Source organism: Hipposideros armiger, unplaced genomic scaffold (genome assembly GCF_001890085.2).
Source record: "Hipposideros armiger isolate ML-2016 unplaced genomic scaffold, ASM189008v1 scaffold_38, whole genome shotgun sequence".
Classification (NCBI taxonomy): Eukaryota; Metazoa; Chordata; class Mammalia; order Chiroptera; family Hipposideridae; genus Hipposideros; species Hipposideros armiger.
The window spans coordinates 2,224,743-2,246,002 of NW_017731388.1; the positions used below are offsets into that span (position 1 = coordinate 2,224,743).

General features: G+C 53.6%; 1 protein-coding gene across 1 annotated transcript in view; it reads right to left on the bottom strand.

Annotated features, from left to right (window-relative positions):
• The window catches only part of TNS1 (tensin 1), a 102,306-nt gene that overhangs the window by 12,662 nt on the left and 68,384 nt on the right, over nucleotides 1-21,260 (bottom strand). Inside the window, exons 19-25 of the mRNA XM_019638197.1 lie at nucleotides 21,064-21,139; nucleotides 17,549-17,641; nucleotides 16,960-16,983; nucleotides 16,400-16,438; nucleotides 8,882-9,080; nucleotides 4,486-5,624; nucleotides 1,566-1,652 (exon numbers count right to left, since the gene is read on the bottom strand). Coding sequence (XP_019493742.1) covers nucleotides 1,566-1,652; nucleotides 4,486-5,624; nucleotides 8,882-9,080; nucleotides 16,400-16,438; nucleotides 16,960-16,983; nucleotides 17,549-17,641; nucleotides 21,064-21,139 — 1,657 coding nt within the window. The remainder of the gene's footprint in view (nucleotides 1-1,565; nucleotides 1,653-4,485; nucleotides 5,625-8,881; nucleotides 9,081-16,399; nucleotides 16,439-16,959; nucleotides 16,984-17,548; nucleotides 17,642-21,063; nucleotides 21,140-21,260) is intronic.

Genomic DNA, 21,260 nt, shown 5'->3' on the forward strand with positions numbered 1-21,260 from the left:
TGGAACAGCCACTTCCTGGTAAGAATAACCTGGTTTCTGAGGAATGGGAGGACATGTCAGACTGAGCGGGGCAGGGTGGGTGGGGGACACTGAAATGGAATTCTGGAAGATTAATCCCAGAGGAGAATCACTAGCTTCCTGAGTCCTAAAAGGAGCCAACACTACAGCAGAAGGAATGTGAGTAAGAGACAGTGGAAACTTCCTAATGTCAGGGCTCCCTGAACACCAGCAATGGTGGCTGGGCAGGTAAGGAAGATCCCCCTTCCTTTAAAAGAAGACTACACCCTCTGCCCAGAGGCAGACCTGAGAAATGGAGCCATCTGCTCGCCAGGAGGCTGGGGAGGCATGCTAGGCTTGCGGTGTCGGAATTCCTAGAATCTGGAAGAAAACTGCCTCTGCTCACCCAGCCACCGCCCTGACCTGGGAGGGGCGCATTGCGCTGAGCCAGTGCAGGGCACTCAGCAAACTCAGCCCACTCTGGGCCTGTAGAAATGCAAAGAGGTGGCTGGGGCATTTCCAGAGCCCTGGGGCCCCAGGATAGAGAGGGAGTGGATATGGGAAGGGGTGGTCAGCGACAGTCTCTCTTCCTAGGGGCGAGGTCCAGCTGAGACAGGTTAGCCCGTCTTCTTCCCACGCCTGGCACCCTATGCCCTGCCTGGGCTGATCTCAAGCTCCCTCTCCTATGTCCTTGTCCCCTCTCCCTGTCATTAAGTCCACCCCCTAGCCAAAGAGCTTCTCAGCGCGCCACAAACACGAGGCCTCCTTCTTTAGAGCCCTCTCCTCTCTGCCCGACCCACTCAGAATGCCAGCCACACATCCATCAAGACATCCTTCCTCTGTTGAATAACATTGTATGTCAACTATAATTATATATACATATAGTCATGGGACGTGGAGTAGAGAGNCCTTTACTTAAGTCTTTACTTAAGGCCTCTCGAACCTCACTCTTTGCTAGGTGACAGGCGATTCTTTAAAGTTAGAATTCAAATGCTCGGAAGGGTCCTGCTATACTAGAGTTGGCGCACTTTTTCTGTAAATGGGCAGATGTAAATATTTCAGGCTTTACAAGCCATGTAGTCTCTATTGCAGCCACTCGGCTCCGCCATTGTTGCACAAAAGCAACCTGGATTTGACGGTGGGTGACAGTCACCGGTGCCCTGTCCTACATCCACACAGACTTTCCTCGGGGACCTGAGGCAGGCCTCATCTTTATCCCCCACAATCCCAACTGTTTTTTCTGTAACATGTGCAAAAACCTCCCACATCACGCAGAGGGAAAGCTAAGGTTTCTTATTACGTTGGACGGGCTGTTACTTTGCCCAGAAAACCAAGACTTTGCTGCTTTTAATAAGAATCCTTCAAAGAAGCATCTACGACCACTGCTTCTGCTCCCCACGCGTCACCCCAGGACTGGCTCTTCCTGCCTCACCTTGATCTCAGCCCGTCTGCGACCACCACCCACTACAAAGAGGAAGGGGTCTGCTTCACTTCCTTGCCCGGGGAAGACGCAGTGAGCAGCAGCCAGCTGGGACCTCCGATGAACCCCAGTGCCCCCCAGCACTCACCTTGCTCTCTAGAGATCTCGGGCTTGTACCAATACTTGGAAGTGTCCTGGACAAATTTTACTTTGGCCCGGGTCTCGGGGCTGTTGTCTAAAGGAGAAGGAGAAAAAAAGAAAGCATTATGGGTTGAAATGTATCCCCACCAAAAGATATGTTGGAGTCCTAACCCCCGGTACCTGTTTATGTGACCTTCTTTGGAAGTAGGGTCTTTGCAGATGTCATCGAGTTAAGCTGAGGTCATGCTGGATTAGAGGGGACCCCAAGCCAACATGACTGGTGTCCTTATAAGAGGAGGGAAAGGGACAGAGACCCAAGGGGAGAGCGCCATGTGAACACGGTGGAAGAGACTGGAGAGATGCATCTCCAAGCCAAGGGACACCAAGGATTGCCAGCAACCATGAGAAGCTCAGAGAAAGGCCTGGAACAGATTCTCCCTCAAAGCCTCCAGGAGGAACCAACTCTGCCAACACCTTGATCTTAGACTTCTGGCTTCCACTACTGTGAGAGAATTGGACCTGTTGCCTTAAGCCACCAAGTTTGTGGTGCTTCGTTATGCTGTCCTAGGAAACTAACAGAGAGAGCTGGTCTCCTCAAACATTATCAGAGTATCGCTACCAGGGACCTCGAGCCGCTTTCTCATCCTTTCCCTGTCTCCTGCCAACCATCGTGGGTCCCGGAGCTACTCTCCTGTGGAAGAGTCTGGTGTGGCATTCTCACTGAGGCAATGAAAGCCCTACCCGACCCATCTCCCCCTTTCGCTAGAAGATCCAGACTAAACCCATATTGCAGCTTCCCTCCCACAGGCTAGGACACCCCACCTCTACCACCTTTCCCTACAGGCTCCATTCCCCAACTTTATCATAACAACCTGGAGGACAAGGGCAGAAAGACGCATTTGCATCCACTTCTCCCCAACCCCTGCCCACTCCCCACGTGGAAAGCACATGTTCTGCATCCTAGAGGGCAAAAAAAAAAAAATCATCTCGCCCAGGGATAAACAGGGGAAAGGTTGGCCTAGAATTTAGAAGCCATGCACTGTGCGTCACATACCCCACTTCTCTGGAAGATGCCCCCAATCCCAGACCCTTTGCAGACCAGAGTTGACTTCATAGAACATTAGGTATTAATACTTAGAAGGAGCTCTGAGAGCACCTAGTCTATCCACTTCACTTTACAAACGAGGAAAGTGAGGCTCAGAGAAGGGGAGTGACCTGCACAAGTCACACAGATGGTTAATAGTAAGACCTTCCCAGGTAAAAAGACGCAGGAGCCGGGTCAGTGCCAGCTACGCCACATCCTCCTGGCTAGGTATTAGGGCGCGTGGGCCTCACTCTTCCTTCATCTTTTGGCACCAAATACAACAAAAGAGGGGATGGGCAAAAAGGAAGAAAGGAAAATTCCAATTCCACATGTTTCCTCTCCTTTCTTGAGAGAGAGGCAGGAGCAGAGGGGGCCTGTGCTAATGATGCTGTAAAGCTCAGGGGACAGGCCAGACGGGTTGGGTTGTGCATCCAGTGCTTAGTCAATTTCAACGTGTCACTTAAACTCTGCTAGGCTTCTGGGATCTGTCTCTGGAGGACAGTGAGGGGGTCGGTCAGCTCCCTTTCCTGGCAGCTGTATGCTGAGGAGGGCCACTGGGCTAAGCAGCTGGACTGCGCAACTGTTGCAAGCTGCCTCTTTCTGCTCTGAAGCCCCAGGCCCCTGCTGATGCTGGGCCTGTCTAATGAGCTGTCAGGGGCGGCTGCAGCCCCAAGTGCCTTCCTGTGTTGATTCCAGTGGCTATTTTAAGCAGGGAAGATGGTGGGAAACAGGAAATGTCCCAACTACTAGAAGTTTTGCATCCTCCAAGGAGAGGGGCTGGGAACCAGATGTCTCTGGTGGGCAGCAGGAAGCAAGGGGGTGCAGGGTCGCTGTAGGTGTCCTGGCTTGGCAGGCTCAGGGCAAGACCTGGGAGTGACACACTGAGACTCTGGGCAGCTGGAGCTCAACCCAGGCTACCCGAAACATTCTCAATCTTCCTCGAATGCCTTGGGGCCCAAAGGCCGCTCTGCACACTGGCAGGTTCCAGGTCAGCTGAGAAGCTGCAAGTCAGCGGAGGCCTTGACCTTTGTGTTGGGATAATGAGCCCTCTAAGTAGAAGAAAAGAGGCCAAGTTCTGGTGACGAGTGAAGAATTCAGTATGCAACCTGCACAGGCTTCAAATGAAGCCGGGTTGGTAGAAACTAGACTCCAGTGAAATGCCCAACCCTTGGCCTTGTCCCATATCACATCTGGCTGCCAGATCTATTATTAGTGATGTGTGCACAGTGGGGATCAAAAGGTGGGACAAAAGAACTGGCCAAAGGTATAGAGGTCCAGGTGTGGAAGGCATATTGTCGAGGTATGCTACATCACCATAGGAAACATGATAGGAAACATGATAAAACTCCAATGATGCTCTCAAGAGCACTAGTTTTGGGTAGTATGGGCCTGGATTGGCAGCCTGGCTCTGCCATTTATGGACTGTCTGACCCTGGACAAATGATGGAGCCCTTCAAGCCTCAGTTACGGCGGGCGTGGCTGTGAGGATGAATGGCATAGTATTTATCTCAGAGCCTGGCACACAGCCCGTGCTCAACAAGGGGTACTGGCTATGATGGTGATGATAATCATAACAGTGACGCTACTGGTATCATTTTCATCATCATCATTATCATCATTGGCATTCACATCCTCATCCCTGTCCCCAAAGCCACCACAACAACCAGAGCACATTTACTCGAGGACGCCTCCAATTCCCATTATACAGATAAGGCAACTGAAGAGGCCCACAAGCCAGTAATCCACCCATGGTTATCTGCCAGAGGATGAGAGTGGGACAGATCGCCTAACTGGTGGACTTAATCTGTCAGGAGAAGACATGGAGGTGGAAGGAGAGGCCTACCTGGCATGGAGTACTTCGAGAAGTCGGGCAGAGTGTGCGAGAAGGAGACGGTGCTGCCCCCACTGGGACTGGACATGCCGCTGGCAACAGGCGAGGAGGACACCTTCCCGTTGATGGTGGCATAGTTGGGGAGGCTACCCGCCCGGTCTCCCATGGACATCCTCCGCTTCTCGGGCAAGGCTGGCGTTGGGCTCCCTTGCCGGAAGGCTGCTGAGTCCGGTGACGGGGAGGTGGTGGGGCTGCTCAGGCTGGGGTAGTAGGCAGGCGACACAGGGAAGGAGGGCGTGGAAGGAGCCTGGTAGCCCGAGGCACTGCTCTGCCGGGACAGCGTGGGTCTCCGGTCCTCAGGGGTGGAGTAGCCGCCATAGGCCACATGCCGGTCCAAGCTGGGGCTGCCAGGAACCACAGATCCAGACCCTCCTAGGTGACGACCGAGGCTGGGGCTTCCCGGGCTGGCTATTGTGTTGCCGTGGAGACTGGAAGCCAAGGCGCCCTGGGGGGCTCCGGGGTGCCGGCCCAGGCTGGGGCTCCCTGGAGTGGTGATTACATTGCCATGGAGGCCTGGGGCCTGGTGGGCTCCAGGGTGCTGGCCCCGGCTGGGGCTTCCTGGAGTGGTGGCCACGCTGCTATGGAGACCTGAGGCCTGGTGGGCCCCAGGGTGCCGGCCCCGGCTGGGGCTTCCTGGAGTGGTGGCTGCACTGCTCTGGGGGCTGGAGACTGTGTTACCATGCAAACCAGTTCCTGGTGGGCCCATCACCTGGCGGTGGCTCAGACTGGGGCTGCCAGGGGCAGCCATGCTGGGGTTGACAGCTCGGCCACCAAAGCCAGGACTAGGAGGAGTGTTGGTGCCCACTGTCCTGTGGCGTGCCTGAGGGCTCCCAGGTACCATGTGGACACCGGCCACAGTGAACTGAGACCGGGCCTGGCCTTCTGGGGAGTTGAACTGCTGAAGTGAGTAGTCAGGGCTGCTGTAGCTGCTGCCCGTGGTTGGGAGAGGAGAACTCTGGTAGCTTCTCTGAGCCGAAGGGCTGGGTTGGCCCAGGCTGCCGGAGCGGAAGCCAGAATCTAGCAAAGGCTGGGTGGGTGTCCGGGGGCCCTGGTCACTGCTCTCTCCTGATGGAAAACTCCCCATTGAAGTGCTAGAGAAAGAAAGGGCAGATTGAGATGTCAGCAAATGGCACTGAATGAAGGACAGGCTTTCAGAGAGCCTCCCTCCCACCACTAATAATGACAATACGAGCTTCATTCACCCGCACAGGAATGTCAGGGTTTTTACATCACCCTATGGAATTGTCAGAAGAAGAAACTGAGGCTCAGAGAGGTTAAGCAACAGTCTCATGACCACACAGCTCATAAAAGACCAGGGTTTCAACTCAGCTCTCTCTGAATTCCAAAGCCTGTGTTTTCCCCATCACACCGGGCCACTCCTGAACCACAGGTCAGAGTGAGGAGCTCTCCTCTATTGAAACTGAAGGTGGCTGTCCTCTTGTCACCTCCAGTATCACAGAAACTGGACACTGCAGAGAGGGTCAAACCACCTGGAGCCTGTTCCTACTGGAAGTATTCCCACCCTGACTCAGTTTCCCCAGGTGTGCCATGATTATCTTTAAATGTTGAGGGTGTCAAAATTGGGCTTTCATTCCTGGGTAGCTCCAAAAAGCAAAGAAAAGGAAGTGTCATAGAAGGAGGTTTTAGCGCTGTGTAAGGTCTACTTTCCAGCCGTGGGATCTGGCCACTAATGGAGCAAGCTGCCTTGCATAGTAATGAGACTCCCATCACTAGGAGCATTTAAGTAGAGGCTGACTGACCTCACAATCTGAATGTTGTGGAAGGACTATCCACTGGGAGGTTAGATTAGATGAGCTCAGAAGTCGCTCCCATTCCTAAGACTAATAAAACTCAGTTCAGAGGGCACTATACTTGGGGGCATAGCCATAATCAAAGGTTCTCCTCTGAAGTTAAGCACAAGTCCATAGGGAAGTACAATGCAATGGCCTGTGAGTTGGCAAACCTGGATTCAGCTGTTAAAGATTTCCCATGAGAAAAATGAGGGGGCTGGGTTAGATGACTGATTCTTTCCAGACACAAACTTCTATCCCTCGATGACATGGCAGGAGAGACAAAGATTGGCAGGGACCTCACAGCTGCAGGGAGGTGGCAAGCTTTGCACCAGGAGCCCCTGGGTGAGGTGGGGTGGNCACACACACAGACTTCAGTGTTCTAGAGCTGGCTGGCTGGAAGGTATCTACAAGAGACTTACTTTCTCTCCTGTGGATCCAGGTCACAGAAGGTGACAGTGTTGAGGGGGTAGTGTCGTCTGAAGAAGAGCCTGTGGCAAAGACATTAGATACACAGCATGAGTAATAAAGTGACAGGTCAGGCCACCTTCCCACCATCTGTGGCTGTCACAGGTCAACACAGCCTCTGCCTCACGAGTAAGACAGCCTAGGAAGCTCACACTGGGGACATGAGCAATGCACAGGGGCAGACAGATGGGTCATAAAAATGTCTCTCAAGTGCTGGAGGTTAGGAAAAGAAGCAAGAAACTGACATTGAGGAATGAGAAATGGGGGGACTCTGGAGGAGCAAGGAAACAGGCTGGGGGAACAAGTTAGAGAGAGCATGAGAGGAGGAGCTCAGCTCTGGACAGCAGGTACTTTTATCAGTTGCATTTGCAGCTGTATACCTAATGCAGGCATATTTGCAGAAGAATGGAAAAACAGGTGGATGAGTAGATGGATGGAGACATAAACGGGAAAAGGGATAAATGCGTCGGGGAGGATAGATGAGGGATGAATGAATGGATGTAGGGAAGGATGGATTAACTGGTGAGTGGGTGAGCAAGTGGATGGATGGATGGAAGGATGGTTGGGTGGATGGATGGATGGATGGATGGATGGATGGATGGATGGATGGATGGGTGGATGGATGGATGGATGGATGGTGAATGGGAGATAGACGGATGAGTAGATAGATGGGTGGAAGGGATGAATCGATTGGTAAGTGGATGGGTAAGTGAAAGGATAGGTGAGTCACAGGAGGGGAGCCCCATACAGAAGCAGGTAGAGAGGCTTACTTTCTCTGGTTGTCAGTCAGTGTAATTCCCTGGGCAGAAACTTTGAAGTGAACGATGGTGGCAGCTGGTGTGGGGTCAGCAGCCAGTGTCTCAGAAGTGGCTTTGGAGATGGCCTGTGGCCCAGTGAGTGACTCCATGTCCACAGAGTTGACGAAGAGCACGTTGCAGGCTGGAAGAAACCCACCCAAGGAGGAGTCATGGGGGCTGGAGTGGGTGGGGACGATCCCCAGCTCCTCTCTTCAGGTAGCAGATGAATTGCAGGCCAGCCTCAGGCCAAGGCATCTGCACACAGGGATGTGATGTGCCCACCCAGAGACACTGGGGTCTGGGACAGATGTCTACCCCACTGCAGGAGGGGACAGGGCGGAGAGGAGGAAAGGCCGAGGTGGGGGTCTGGTATGGAGGGGCCACTCACCTGCCCCTTGCTTCAGCAGGTCAGTGGTGGAGTTGGCAGAGCCCGAGCTATCTTTTGATTGATCTGTAGGGTCTGAGACAAAAATTTAATTCAGCCGGTAATTAAAACTCTAGAGCTGGAAAGAAGCACAAGTCTGGCTGGGCTGGAGGCGCGCTCTGAAAATACTTTGTGCAATGGATATGCTTCTCATATCAGGCCCTGGCAGTCAGCACGTGCGGGTCCTGTTGGAATGCTCAATAATTGCTCTAAGTATTCAGCACACTGGTTGGGAGCTCTGGAGTCCAACAGAGCTGGGTTCAGACCCTCAGCCCAGCAAGTGCCAAGTATCTACAAAACAGAGATGCTGATGATAGAAGCCATTTCATTGGGTTTTTGAGACGGTCCATGTACAGTGCAAGCCCAGTGCATGGCGTCAAGGAAGTCTTCAAGTGGCNGCCTCTCTGTGCCTCAGTTTTCTCTTCTGAAAAGTGGGAATAATAATAGTACTTACCTCATAGGATTACTGAGAGAATTCAATAAAATAACCCTATGAAGCCTTTAGCAAAGTGCATGATGCGTAAAAAGCACTCACTACATAGTGATTGTTGCTGTTAGATTTTAAACTTGGTGGGAGGCACTACACCTGGCTCACCTTCGAATCCCCCCCCCCACTTTCCAGCATAGTTCTGAATGTGGGAATTGAATTGGGCCTAGGGGTTATAGCTCATTCATCCTCGTGCTCCCCACAGGATGTGGCATTCAGGGGATACTCTCTCAAGGGGCCCTGGTGAGCTGGTTTTCCAGGGACAGCAATCTGGATGGCATTTCTGCCCATCCACACCCTGGGCAGATCCAAGAGGCCTCACTCATGCTGTCCCAGGCCTGGGTTCTCACCATCTACCCCTGTGTTCCTCCTCCCCACTTACCTGTCAGCACTGAGAATGGGGCTGCTGGTAGAGAGGGGGCTGGGGGAGACAAAGGAGCCACCCAGGGTCCCATTCCTCAGGGGTGTCTCAGAGCCATAGGCCTGGGTAGCTGGGGTGCTCAGGCTCTTGGGCTCAGGGTCCTGAGCTCGGGGTCCAGCCACTGCTGTCCGCACCACTGACTCGACATAGCTCCGGGGCTCTGGAAGGGACAAGGAGACAGTGAGTGAGCACAGGCTGATGGGGTACAGCTTGGACCCCATCCAACCTGCCAGGGAGTCCAGCCTGCGGGGGTAGCCCCAAGAAGACAGCCAAGCACACAAAAGATACTTCTCCTGGGGCTCCCGCCTGCCCATGCCCACCCCTTTTCCCAGTGTCTTGGGGAAGCTGTGGGAGCCCCCACAGAACCTTTACCCATGGCCTAACTCAGAAAAGTTTCCCAGAAATGGACCCCAGCTCTGCCTGTGAACAAGACTATCATGGAATCTTCCCTCCCAGAACTAGGACGCCTAGCCACAGCTGGCATCCTCTTTACCTGATTTTTTCTTTGACGACTTTGCCACCCAGCCCCTCGGGCCCTTCTAGGTGCCTCAGGCACCCCTGGAATCTGGGCTGTACAGGAACCCAGCCGGCCTGCCCCTTTCTCAGGACAGTGCCAGGGTTCACGTCCGCTGCACCGCATACCCAGGACCCAGAAGCAGACCTGTGCTGGTGAGTCACGCCCAGCCCCTTCGTGCCAAGACACACCCACCCCACCCCACTCCCCCTTGCTTGGCACACTTAGCATTCCTCCCGAGACTGACACCATCATCCCCACTTGGTGTTCAGAATACCCTAAGAGGAAGGGGATGGAGGACAGGTGACAGAAAGGCCATCTCACAGATGAGGACACTGAGGCCTCGAGAGTGGAATGACTGGAGGCCGGGCCAGGAGCCAGACCCCCAGACTCCCAGCCAGCACTCGTCCAACTCCCGCTCTGAGGCCAGCCCAACACACTAACTCGATATGGAACAGGGAGAAGCAGCAGGGCGCCCTGGGCTTCTCCAGGGACATGATGAGAGATGGATGACGTTCCTGCCACCTCCAAACCTGGCACTGGTCCTATCTCCCTCAGGAGGGACAGAACTGAGTACAGACGCACACTCTGCCTGCAATTAGGGCATCTGCTGAAACCGGCCTGAGAAACGGAAGAACTGAAGAGTAAGTGCAGCCCCGGGCAGGCCAGGACCCCAGAGCCTTTGTTGGCCAGAACTGTGCGGGTCGCCGAGTCAGAGAAAGGCCCCCTCCCCTTAGCCCAAAGAAAACCTGACTTTGGAAGGCTCCTAATCAGCAGGGTGTCATAGGGCACAGCCTCTTGGGCGTGGCTTCTGAAGTGGCCTCACAGCCTGACATCCTGCAGCCAGCCCCAGAGAACTATGGACACAGGGAAAGGATGGTCCTCCAGAACAGGGTCCTTTACAGAGGTGTGGGGTGAAGAAGGGGACGGCGGGAAGGAGGGAGAGGTCTGTGCAAAATTCCAGCCAGAGGCTGCCAGTCTGTCTTTTCGTTTCCACACAGAGTTCCCTCCAACCAACAGCAGTGACAGTGGATAGGGGTGGGGCAAGGTGTCTGCAAAGGGACAGCTCGGAGTAATATATGCCAGGTATGGGGTGCAGGGCGATGTAGCACCAGCCACCTCAGCACCCAAAGCTGGACTCCACATGGGCAGAGGCCAACAAGGCTTCCTCAAGAGCTCCCTCAACCAACCCAGGCCACCCACCCACCTCACAGAAGCCCCAGGCTGTATCCATTCCAAAAGCACTGAGTCTGGGCCATGTGTGCCTGGGGACCTGTTGGAGCTAGGAGATGCTATGGGGATCCTCTGACCCGGGGCAGGCACACTTTCTTGTAAAGTACCCGATAGTAAATATATTAGGCTTGGTGGGCCAGACAGCCTCTGTCACAACTACTCAGTTCTGCTGTGGTAGCGTGAAAGCAGCCATAGACAACAGCACATAAACAAATGAGCATGTCTGTCGTTTGACTAAGTTTGCTGACCCCTGAGCTAACCCATCTCCTCAGCCCAGAGAAGTGGAGTGATTTTCCCCAGAACACACAGCCCATCAGTGGTGATAGAGACTAGCATCATGGTCTGATGCTCAGTGCTGGCTCTGGGTGGCCCAGAAATGGGTCACAGCTTCAGGGGAGCACCCAGGGTTGGCTGCTACCAAGAACCCCAGCCCATAAGCCAGAGAAGAGCCCGCTCCACAGGATAGTAAGGATAGAAACAGTAAACAATTACATGAGAACAGAATTCGGAGACTGTAACTATCTTGCCCCAGCCACACAGTAGCAAGTGACAGAGTCGGTCCTGGAACCCAGGTGGTCTGGTCCAGAGCCTGCTCTCTGGCCCACTGCATACATGCAGCTGAAAAACCAGGGTACTAATAGTTTCAGTGCATCTTTAGTCTTGGGGGGTTGGCTTCATGCCCTGGGGTAATCCAGGTTAGCAGAAGAGACCATCAGATAGTACCTCACACCCACAGAAATGGTTAACGGAGACCCAAGGCCAGAGCCCACCCTCCCCGTCCATCCCTCGGCACCCAGAGTCACTCTCTCTGAAAACTCTTCCTGGCACCCCGTCTCCCACCCAGAGATGGCAGTGGGATCCCTCCACCCCCTGGGCACCTCGGCTCCTTACTGATCTGTAGTCAGGCGTCTAGAGCAATGCCTGGAACTTAGCAGGCCCTCGATATGTGTCTGTCCCACAAACTGGCAGATACGTGACCTTTACCCTCCAGCCCACCGAGATATATCATAACTAAGGCCTAAAAGACACACACTAATTTTTTCTCATTCCCTGGAGTTCCTGTTGACCCCAAAAGTTCAAGCTAAAATCCACATGGATGACGCCTGAAGCCTGAACTCTTCCCCCACCCACCCTGCCCTCCTGATCCAGGTAGAGATGAGCGAAGCCCTTTCACTCAGTCTCCACTCCTCACAAGCCAGAGCAGGAGGGCCCTTTGGCAAATGACTTGATTTTCCGAGTCTATCTCCAGAACTGTTCAAAACCAACCTTTTAGGCCAAAAAATCAGTTTTCCCAAGTTTTCAGACTCAGATTTCCACATTGAAAATGCCTCCTTTTCCTGCCTATTCCTCTCCTCTTTCCTCTGCTCACCACTTCACAACAACATACACCTGGCGGGCTCCCCTTCTTCCAGTTACTGGAAGAGTAACCTGGGGAGAGGCTGCTGACCATATCTGGGACTCAGTTTTCTCATCTATAAAATGGGAATAAGAATACCCACCTGCCCAGACAGGGTCAAGCTATAAGGGAGGGGCAAGTTCCTTCTTATTCTTTCTTGCTAAGTCCAGCTAGTTATTCACAAGCAGCCCCACTGTTGCCGGCCTATGCCTCTCTCCACTCCTCTCCTGCTGTTTTCCTCCTGTCCTCCAATCCTGGAGCAGCTGCACCCAGAGGCAATGGGGTTGAGAAGGGCAGGAGGGGTGGGGCCAGGCAGGGTGCTTCATGTAGAACATTCCAAGAGCCCAAACCCATTCCAAGTGGCTGCTGGTGGATGAGAGCAACTGGAGGCCCAAGAGTGAGGTGGCCCCACCAGGGCACTGTCAGCTTTTCATCCACACCCTCAAGTGCATTTTCTGCCTCCCAGAAGAGGCTGTTTGCCTGGAGAGAAGGGGCCCGCCCATTCCAAATAAATGAAAACATGTGGGCAGCGGGGAGAGGTAGGAAGTAGAGAGACACCCCCCCCCCACCTCCGGCCAGGAGCTCGAAAGTGAAGAATTTCAGCCCTTTTAGATCAGGCCACATGCCCCTTTCCTCTGAGCTTCCACTGCACCCTGTTCCTAATCCACTCAGCACTCTCTCTACCTTATACTGAAGTGTCCATTGGCATCTCTGTCCTCACCAAGCTATGTCATGCGTTGTTATACCCTCCATGCCTAGCACAGGACCTGGCACATAAATCTGCATCACACAATACTGCCCTAAAATCCCAGGTGCCACAATACACCCATCACCAAGGATCTCAGAGCAGGAAGAATTCCCGGGGAGTGGCATCTCTACTCCCATGTCTTCCTTTGTGCCAAATCAGTCCCATCTAATCGTCCGGACAAACAGAACCTAACCCGAATGTCCCCTGTTCCTGTTCCTCTGGGCAAGAAGTTTCTTTCCCTGTGTCACCACTGGGAAGACAGTCTTATGCTGACCTCCCGTATTTACAGCCGCAGGCTTTCTTCCTCTCCTTCCTCATGAAGGAGAGTCCCAGTCCCCATGACCAGTGCAGCCACTGTTCATGTACAGAGATTATGACCAGTGCAGTCACTGGAAAGGGGTGGCCTCCACATGTCGATCCGACATGGGCTCTCAGCCATGCCCCTGACTGACTGTGTGGGCCCGTACAAGTCATTTAATATCCCTAAACATCATCATCTCCTCATCAGTAAAACGGGGCTCCTACCATCTTCTGCTCGGTGCTTCTGTGATTACTAAACAAGACGATGTGTCAGTGACCCCACATGGTCCCACCCCTGCCTGTTGAACCTCACTCTGTACTACATGCCCCTTTGAGCCCCTTTGGTCCAGCCTCCAGCTCCCCTGTGTTCTCAGCCTCACTGACTTTGCAGGTCCTAGAAAAAAACATGCTGTTGGCTCCCATCCCGGAGCCTTTGCACATGCCCTTGTCCTCTACCTGGAAGGCTTGTCTCTCATCCCAGTTCCACCAAGTTAATGTCACTCACCCACACATCTCACTGCTTCAGTCATCAGGTCTCATAAAACTGCCATCCTTTCTCTCCATAACACTTATCTCAATATGTAATTCTGAACGACCATTTAATTCTGGCTCCTGTTCACGCCTATGCTCCATGAGATTAGGAACCATGGTACTGCATGTCATTATACCCCCCAGAGCCTGGCACAGTGCCTGGCACACAGTAGGCACACAAAATATGTATTGAACACATGAATCGATGAATGACAGAATGAATGTCAAGTACTTAGCACGGCGCCTTGAGCAGAGCAGACGCCCCGAAAGTCGTCTTTTCCCCTAGCTGAGTATTCTGCTCCTGACCACATTCCCTCACGGACACCTTTTTCTGAATTTCCCATCAACGCTAGCAGGGAAGGCACACAGAGCTTCAGACGGTTAGCAAAGAATGCATGCTTTAGTCTGACCCGGGAGGTGGTGCATGAGTCAGGAAAAATTGAGCTGGCCGCCCACAGCCTCATGCCCTGCCCCTCATGGGCCCCACTCCCCAGGCCAGGACAGCAATTCCTACCCCCACGCTCCAATCCCAGGGCACAGTGCCCGGACACAGGAGGAGGGCTTTGAAATGGCCACTTGACTAGGAGACAGGAGACCAATAAGTCCAGTTCTGGTCCTGCTGTCTCCTAACTGTGACCTTGGGCAGATGTCCCCACCCTTACCCCACAACAAAACCCCAGCTCCACAGCTGTGAAAATGACAGGTGTGGCAGAGCTGATCCCTAAGGACCTTGCCCTCCTAACTCTGTGTCTTTAGGACAGATGGAGGCAGGTCAGGGGCCTCGGGGCCTTGAAGGCTGTCACTTGTGAGCACAATTGGCAGGTCTCAGTTCAGTTCTGAAGTGGCACCCCAAAGGGGGAACATAACAGCCAGGGCCTGTCAGCCTGTGGGATAATCTATCTCAGACCTTCCTATGGGAAAGGGTTTGAGGTCCCACCAGTCTGTTGAAGTCAGCAACCACGAGGAGAGTGTGGGTGGGCATCTGAAACACAAGTGCTGGCTCCAGGCCCCAGCTTATCCTAGACTCCTGTCCCAGCTCTCCTGCCCTGGTGGGAACTAGCATCCTGGAGCGCTGCAGTTCACCCTGTTCTGGGGCCGGTTGCTGGGGGCACCTCGTTTGCAGCCCCCAGGCAGCATTATGTGATTGCCCGAACTCTGGCTAGAAGTGGGCAAAGCTTTGTGGAAGTTCTGGCCATCTCACCTGGAGGATGGCAGATTCAGAGGAGCAGAGCCTATGCCCACTTTGGGGCTAGAAAATCAAGGTGGTTAAGTATAAAGAAAAGCGGGAAGTGGGCTTAAGAAAACCAGGAGGATGGAGTCTTTAAAGAAACCAGGCCAACAGCTAAGATGGTGAACAACACCTCGACCTGGAGCTGGGCTGCCGTCAGTCACCGGCGAAGGCGTAGGCTGCAGTGGGACTGCAGTGCGGGCTGCCATAAGCTACTGTGAGCAGCCAGCAGCCGCCGTGAGCGGCCACTCAATGGCTGGGGACCGATCTGCCTCACCCGGGAAAAACGCAATCACAATACCAACATGGGCCAGTGAAGCAGCGTCCTCCACAACTAGACTGAAGAACAAAAGGACAGCAAATTGTCTGTTCCCCTTCCCCGATTCCCCAACGCTGTTCCTTCCCCCAATTTCCCAATAAAATCTTAAAAAAGAAGAAACCAGGCCACATGGAATTAGGACCCAGGTGACAAGTCAGAACATCTAACATGTCAGAGCTAGAAGGTGCTTCGGCACCCACCTCATCCAAGCCCTTCTGGTGGACACGGCTTGAACTTCACCCAGATGCGACAAAACCACACACAAGCCGCCCATGCCAGCACCCCCTTCTCTTTACCTGATGCTGAGTCCCCATTTGAATTCTGTTCCTAATAAGTTAAAGGCTTTCAACTAGATTACGTACCCCCTCTGCTTCCTGGTGTACAATGTGGAGTTCATAAGCTGAGATGCAGACATGCTAACTCCTTCAAACTGTTTCTCAAAATTACGTGCATGGTGTCCAGATGTATAGGGGTAGGTCCATAGCTTTTCTGGAATCCCCTGAAAGTCATCTGAGATCCCAGAAAGACAGACTTCCTACCATCTGGGTTGATAAGAAACCAGGCAAGGGCTTCAAGAGGCCAATTCACGGCTTTTAGATAGTGGCTCTCAACAGGATGACTGTCTCCCAGGAGAAACTTGCAATTTGGAGACACTTTGATTGTCATGACTGGGTGGGTGCTACTGGCATGTGGCAGGCAAAGGCCAGGGATGCTTCTAAACGTCCTACCATGCACAGGGCAGCCCCCACAACTCAGCAGTGTCTTGCCCCAAATGTCAGTTGTGCAGAGGTCTCAGCTCTGAGCTCTGTATGTGGAGTATATCCAGAAAAAGGAATAATGAGTCCCATCCCTGCGTGTGAGTGCCCTCGCCCTCTGAAAGGGCTTGCTGCACTCCAGGCAGGCTGGCAGAAATGCCACCAGGAGTGGCTATGGCAAGAGGGACATTTTGTCAGCAAGGTGGCACCGCACTAGCGCCTCCACACTAGTTGCGCCTGAACCCACGCTACGAGCTCCTCAGTCAGGACTCAGGCAGCATCCAGGGTGACCACTCATCACCCGGGTGTGGGGACCAGGAGGCTATGTGCCTGGTCACTTGAGACACCTGGTCAGCAAAGAGAGCTGTCCCCCAGCCAGCCACATCAAGCTCTGTGTGAAAAGCCATTCCCAAACCCGGGCAGCGGGAAGCGACACACAGCAAACCTGCACTTACCTTCCGAAAGCTCTGTCACCTCCTTCCCCTCATCCTCCTCTGGGGGAAGATGAGAAGAGAGGTGGGGAAGAAGGAAAGAGGCAGGTGATAAAGACGAGAGCAAGAGCAAAAAGGAGAGAGAGAGAACGGTCAATTAACAGAGATTGTTTCTTGTGAGAGAGAATGTGCTGAGAAAAGGGAGGTGGGGAAGCCGGGATGAGGCCAGGGCAGAGGTGACTCTCCACAGAGGTGACTTATCCCCCAGGGGGAGGGATAAGGTCCACCCTGACAGGACCTCGGGCTCCAGGGCGGGGCGGCACTCGGGGCACAGTTTGGAGGCCTCACTCTCAGGAGTAGCAGGCCCTGGCCCCCACAGTTCCAAGTGTCCCTGTCACAGCCCCTGCCCCAGGGCTTTTGTGGGCTGTGTCTCAAGCAAGAGTGTGTCGGCCTGGTGACAAGCAGCTCCCGTCCCCTTCTCCCTGGTGACTCAGTGTCCCTGGCCATGCAGACACCTCCTGAGTGGGAGGTTGTGCCAGCCGTGTGTCCCCGTGGGTCACACAAGCATGCCATTACGCTCCTACCTGGCAGGATCAGTCTTCTGGTGACTAAGGAAAAGAAGCCAAGTTGGCCCCCAGAGTCCCAGCCCAGCCCTAAAACCAGCCTGCTTGGCCACTAAGGGCCCAAGGCCCCCCAACTTTCTCCTTCCCTCACAGGAGGGAGAGGAGCTGAGAAATGTGATGAGGACATGGAAGAGATGAACCCAGGGTATGAGCATGTGTGGGCATGTGTGCATGTGTGCGTGTGTATCCAGACACAGTGTCTGAACACTGGGGGACAGAAGAGCCAGGCTTCTGGGAGAGATGACCACCTCCAAGGAAACCGAGGCCAGGACCCCAACTCCCCAAGTCAGAGCATGCTGAGAGTGGCATTGACCCCTCCAAGTCAATGGGCAGGAAGGCTGCAAAGGGGCCTAGCCTCCTCACCCCCTGACCTCAGCATGGGCACAAACCCAGGCCACCCCTGGTTTCCAGGAGGGTCCAGAGAACCTACCACCCCTGGGTGTTTTCTGATTAGATCCTGAGGTTCTGCCCAGGACCACAGGAGTCCTCTGACCTCTCCCTCCTCCCTCTGGCCTCCTCCACCACCTCCCATCCAGCCAGAGTCACTCACCACCCGTGGGGTGCAACAGGATATCCGCTGGGTTGTGGGGTTTCAGGCCCAGAGCAGACAGGGGTGTCTTGGCCAGACCTGGAGGGGAGCGCACTGTGCCAGAAAGAAGAGAGGAGACACAGGGAGTGAGCGTTGGGGTGGGAGGTGTGGGGGGAGGTGGAGGGGCAGGATGGAGGGCACCCAAAAGTGAGGGCATATTGAGGAGGGGTGGGCACAGGAGAGGAAGCAGAGGAACCAGCCCCAGCCCTGGGGGTGCTGCTGTGGCGCCACTGCCTTTTCTTTTCTCCGTGTTTCTCCGCATTAGTTTAAAGGGCAAAGGGAGGCAGGATGTGGTGCTCTTGTCCTGGCCCTTCCCCTCGACCTTGACAAATTCTTCCCTTCCCCAGGCCCTTAGTGTCTCTGCCAAGGTCCCCTTACGTGCCATGGTTTACAACATACATTCAGGTTTCTTCGGCTAGCTCTGACTTTATGTTATTCTCTCTTCCTTCCTCCTCTCAGTCCCTGCCACACACACACACACACACACACACACACACACACACACACACAGAGTCTTTCGAAACCAGACACTTAGATGGACTTAGAAGAGAACCAAAGAAAAGGAAGCACCCAGATAGTACATCCTGTCAACGGCAGATGGAGGAGAAAGGATCAGCAGCAGTCCCAGGCCAACCCCGAGGCCCCAGGCCAGCCCGCAGCCAAAGATCTTTGACCCCCAGCCTCGTGTGCCCCTTGTAAACCCCAGAAAGAGAGAGCTTCTCAGTGTGGGGCTCTCTGCGCCCCCTAAACCTCAGTGTTCTAGAAAAGGGAGAAGCCCGATCTCCACAATCCTCAGCCAAGAACACAACTACCTCCCTGTGCAAATCCCAGGTCCCTCCCAAACCACCCGTCTAGGTTAGAAGTGTCACATAACACACAAGGTCAGGAAGGGCTCAGGCTTTGTCCCACCAGCCAAGGACAGGGCCAGACTCTAAGCTGATCTGCAGAGATGTTGTTATGCCCAGTCACGAGATGGCTCAGTGGCGGCTGCCACGTCTCCTAACACACCTCTGAGAAGTAAAGAAAGCTCTGTGTCTCCTATCGCAGCCATCTGTGGCCTGCAGAGGCCACAGGCCCTGAAGACACGCAGCCGCACAAACCAGTCCGAGGCTGCCTGCCCCACACCAACAGCCTCAACAGGCTAGCTGTGGCCCTCAGCTGTCCAGGACCCACACAGCAGTTCCAGGACCCTCCCCAGCCCCGCCTCCCTTTTCCAAAAGACAGTGAGGCCTATTGGAAATTAACAAAAAATACTCTCTCTCAACGCGAGTAATGTATATACCTTATTTGTGCACACGCTGGTGTGTACATAGGTGTCCGTGGGAATAGGGAGTTATCATAGGGATCGAGTGGGTGGCCCACTCCTGCACTCCAGCCTCACTCCGTCCTTAGATGCCCAACAGACCAATACAGAAGAGGGGACAACTGTGTACAAACACACACATCCAGGCATGGGGTAGGTCTAGGCCTGTGTGTCTTTGTCCCTCTCTCTCACTCTACACACATGCACAGAGGTATCTTGCCACAGATGCTTATCAAGCACTTATTAATGTTTGTCAGACAAATGAATTCGAACATAATTAATTACGAAAGAATAAGCCCAGCCTCAAAGGCCACTGTCCTTGGAATGACCATGACGTCTCTCCAGCCCCCCAAGTCCGGGAGGTTTCTCTAGGTTCCCCTCATGTACCTCCAGTTCCCTCCTTGCTCATGCTCTAGTCCCCAGGGTCTGGCCCTTTTGCTGAGGCAGACGAGTGGGTGGCCCCAAAGCCAGACAAGGCTTTTGCTTCCTGAGTGAATTCCTTACATTTCTCCGCCTCTGTCCTCTCTCTCAGTCCTGTGCATGGATGAAACCTCTGACTTACCCACCCAGCACTGGCCAAGGGGAGAGAAAGAAGAATGGAAACAGAACAAGTGGCAAAACCCAACCCTAGCTCAGCCCACATGGCTTCTGTCCAAAACAGGGTGATGGCCAAGATCCTGGCTGTTTGGACCAACAGGGAATCAGAGCAGGTGTGAAGGTAAAGGGTAAGACCAGGGAGACAGATTTCACAGTTATAAAAGGCCCCAGAGCTGTCACCTGAGCAGATTGCCAGGGCTTACACTGTCCAATATGGTGGCCACAAGCCACGGTGCCTTCAAGCACCTGCAGTGTGGCCAGTCTGAACCGAGAGATATAAGTATAATACACACACCAGCTGTCAAAGATTTGGTGTGAGCCAAGAACACAAAATATCTCAATATATCATTACATGGTGAAATGATATTATTTTAGATCATTGGGGCTAAATAAAACCTAGTATTAAAACTAGTTTCACTTTTTACATTTTTTTAAAAGATTGAAAAATAGCTCATTCATATTTTTATATTGACTTACCTATTGAAATGATATTTAGGGTTAATAAAAAAAATCACTAAATTTAATTTCTTCTGTTTCCTGTTATGCTTTTAATGTGGCTATTAAAAAATTTAAACCACAAACATAGCTGGTATTATATTGGACAGCACAGTTCTAGGGAGAGCCCTGGCTTCTAGTCACAACTTCAGCCTCTTGCGTACCCAAGATGGCAGCCAACAGGAGTTCTACTGGTGCAAGGGTCAGACACTGGTGCCACATTCCTCCGTCAGCCGGCCAGCCAGCCACCAGGAGAACGCATGGCCAGCTCCAGCTATCCCGTCCTCACCCTCCTCCCCTCTCACCTGGGCAAATGCATAGCTTGGGCCGAGCCCAGCCAACCCAACTCGGGAGCAACACCACTGTCTCCCATCCCTACCAACCTGGGCTTCTTAAGGGGACCCTGAATCCTTTGAAACCTGCTTCCATTACTGCTTTCCCACAAGGGCCTCCTCCAGCCCCTCTACATGTCTCTTCTACCACAGAAAGAAACCCTGTCCCACTTCCGTGCTCATCTGGGTCTTCTCTTTGGGTGGAAATACCTCTGCCCTTTGGGGATTTGCCTCTCCCGTGAGCACACCAGGGGTGCAGACTAAATGCTCCTGCCTGGAGGCCAAGGACAGGTGAGTTGGGGACTCAGTCAGCCCAAGCGTTCTGGGCCCGTATTTCCTTGACAGAAACTAAATGAGGGCAGAAGCAAGGTCAAGGGGTGTCTCAGAGACACACCAGCAAGTCACAAAGACCCATTTTAGGATAGGGATGTTTTGTACAAGGATGCAAAGACTCTCAGCAACTAAGAAAACTCCATCCTATGGGAGCCCCGGGGCCTCATAGTCAGTCAGCCAAATCCTAAGACTTGGGCTGCTGCTTCCTTAGATGTCTGTGAGTATGGACAACAGAAGAGAAGTGGGGGAGGGGCGGTGAAGTGAAATGAGCCATTAGGGGTGAGGAGGGGCAGACTCTGGCTTTGCCCAACTTGGCCAGCACCCCCCACCCCAAACCTGGGATATTTACACAGGCAGGGGTTGAGATAGGGGCCTGAGGGGATTCAGGGAAGAGGGGCTTATGGGGGAGCTCTTACCCCCACTGGGCAGTGGGCTGGTCGGGGAGGTTCCCTCTATCTCCTCGAAGGCCTCCTTGTAGCTGTGCAGATGGGGCTGTAGGAGAAGAACAAGGGGAGGAAAAGTAGTTACACTGGAGGACATGACTTTGAGAAGGAGGCCAGTTAACTAGCCCACGAAGCCCCTCGCCAGCCTGACCACCCACCCCTCCCCAGGT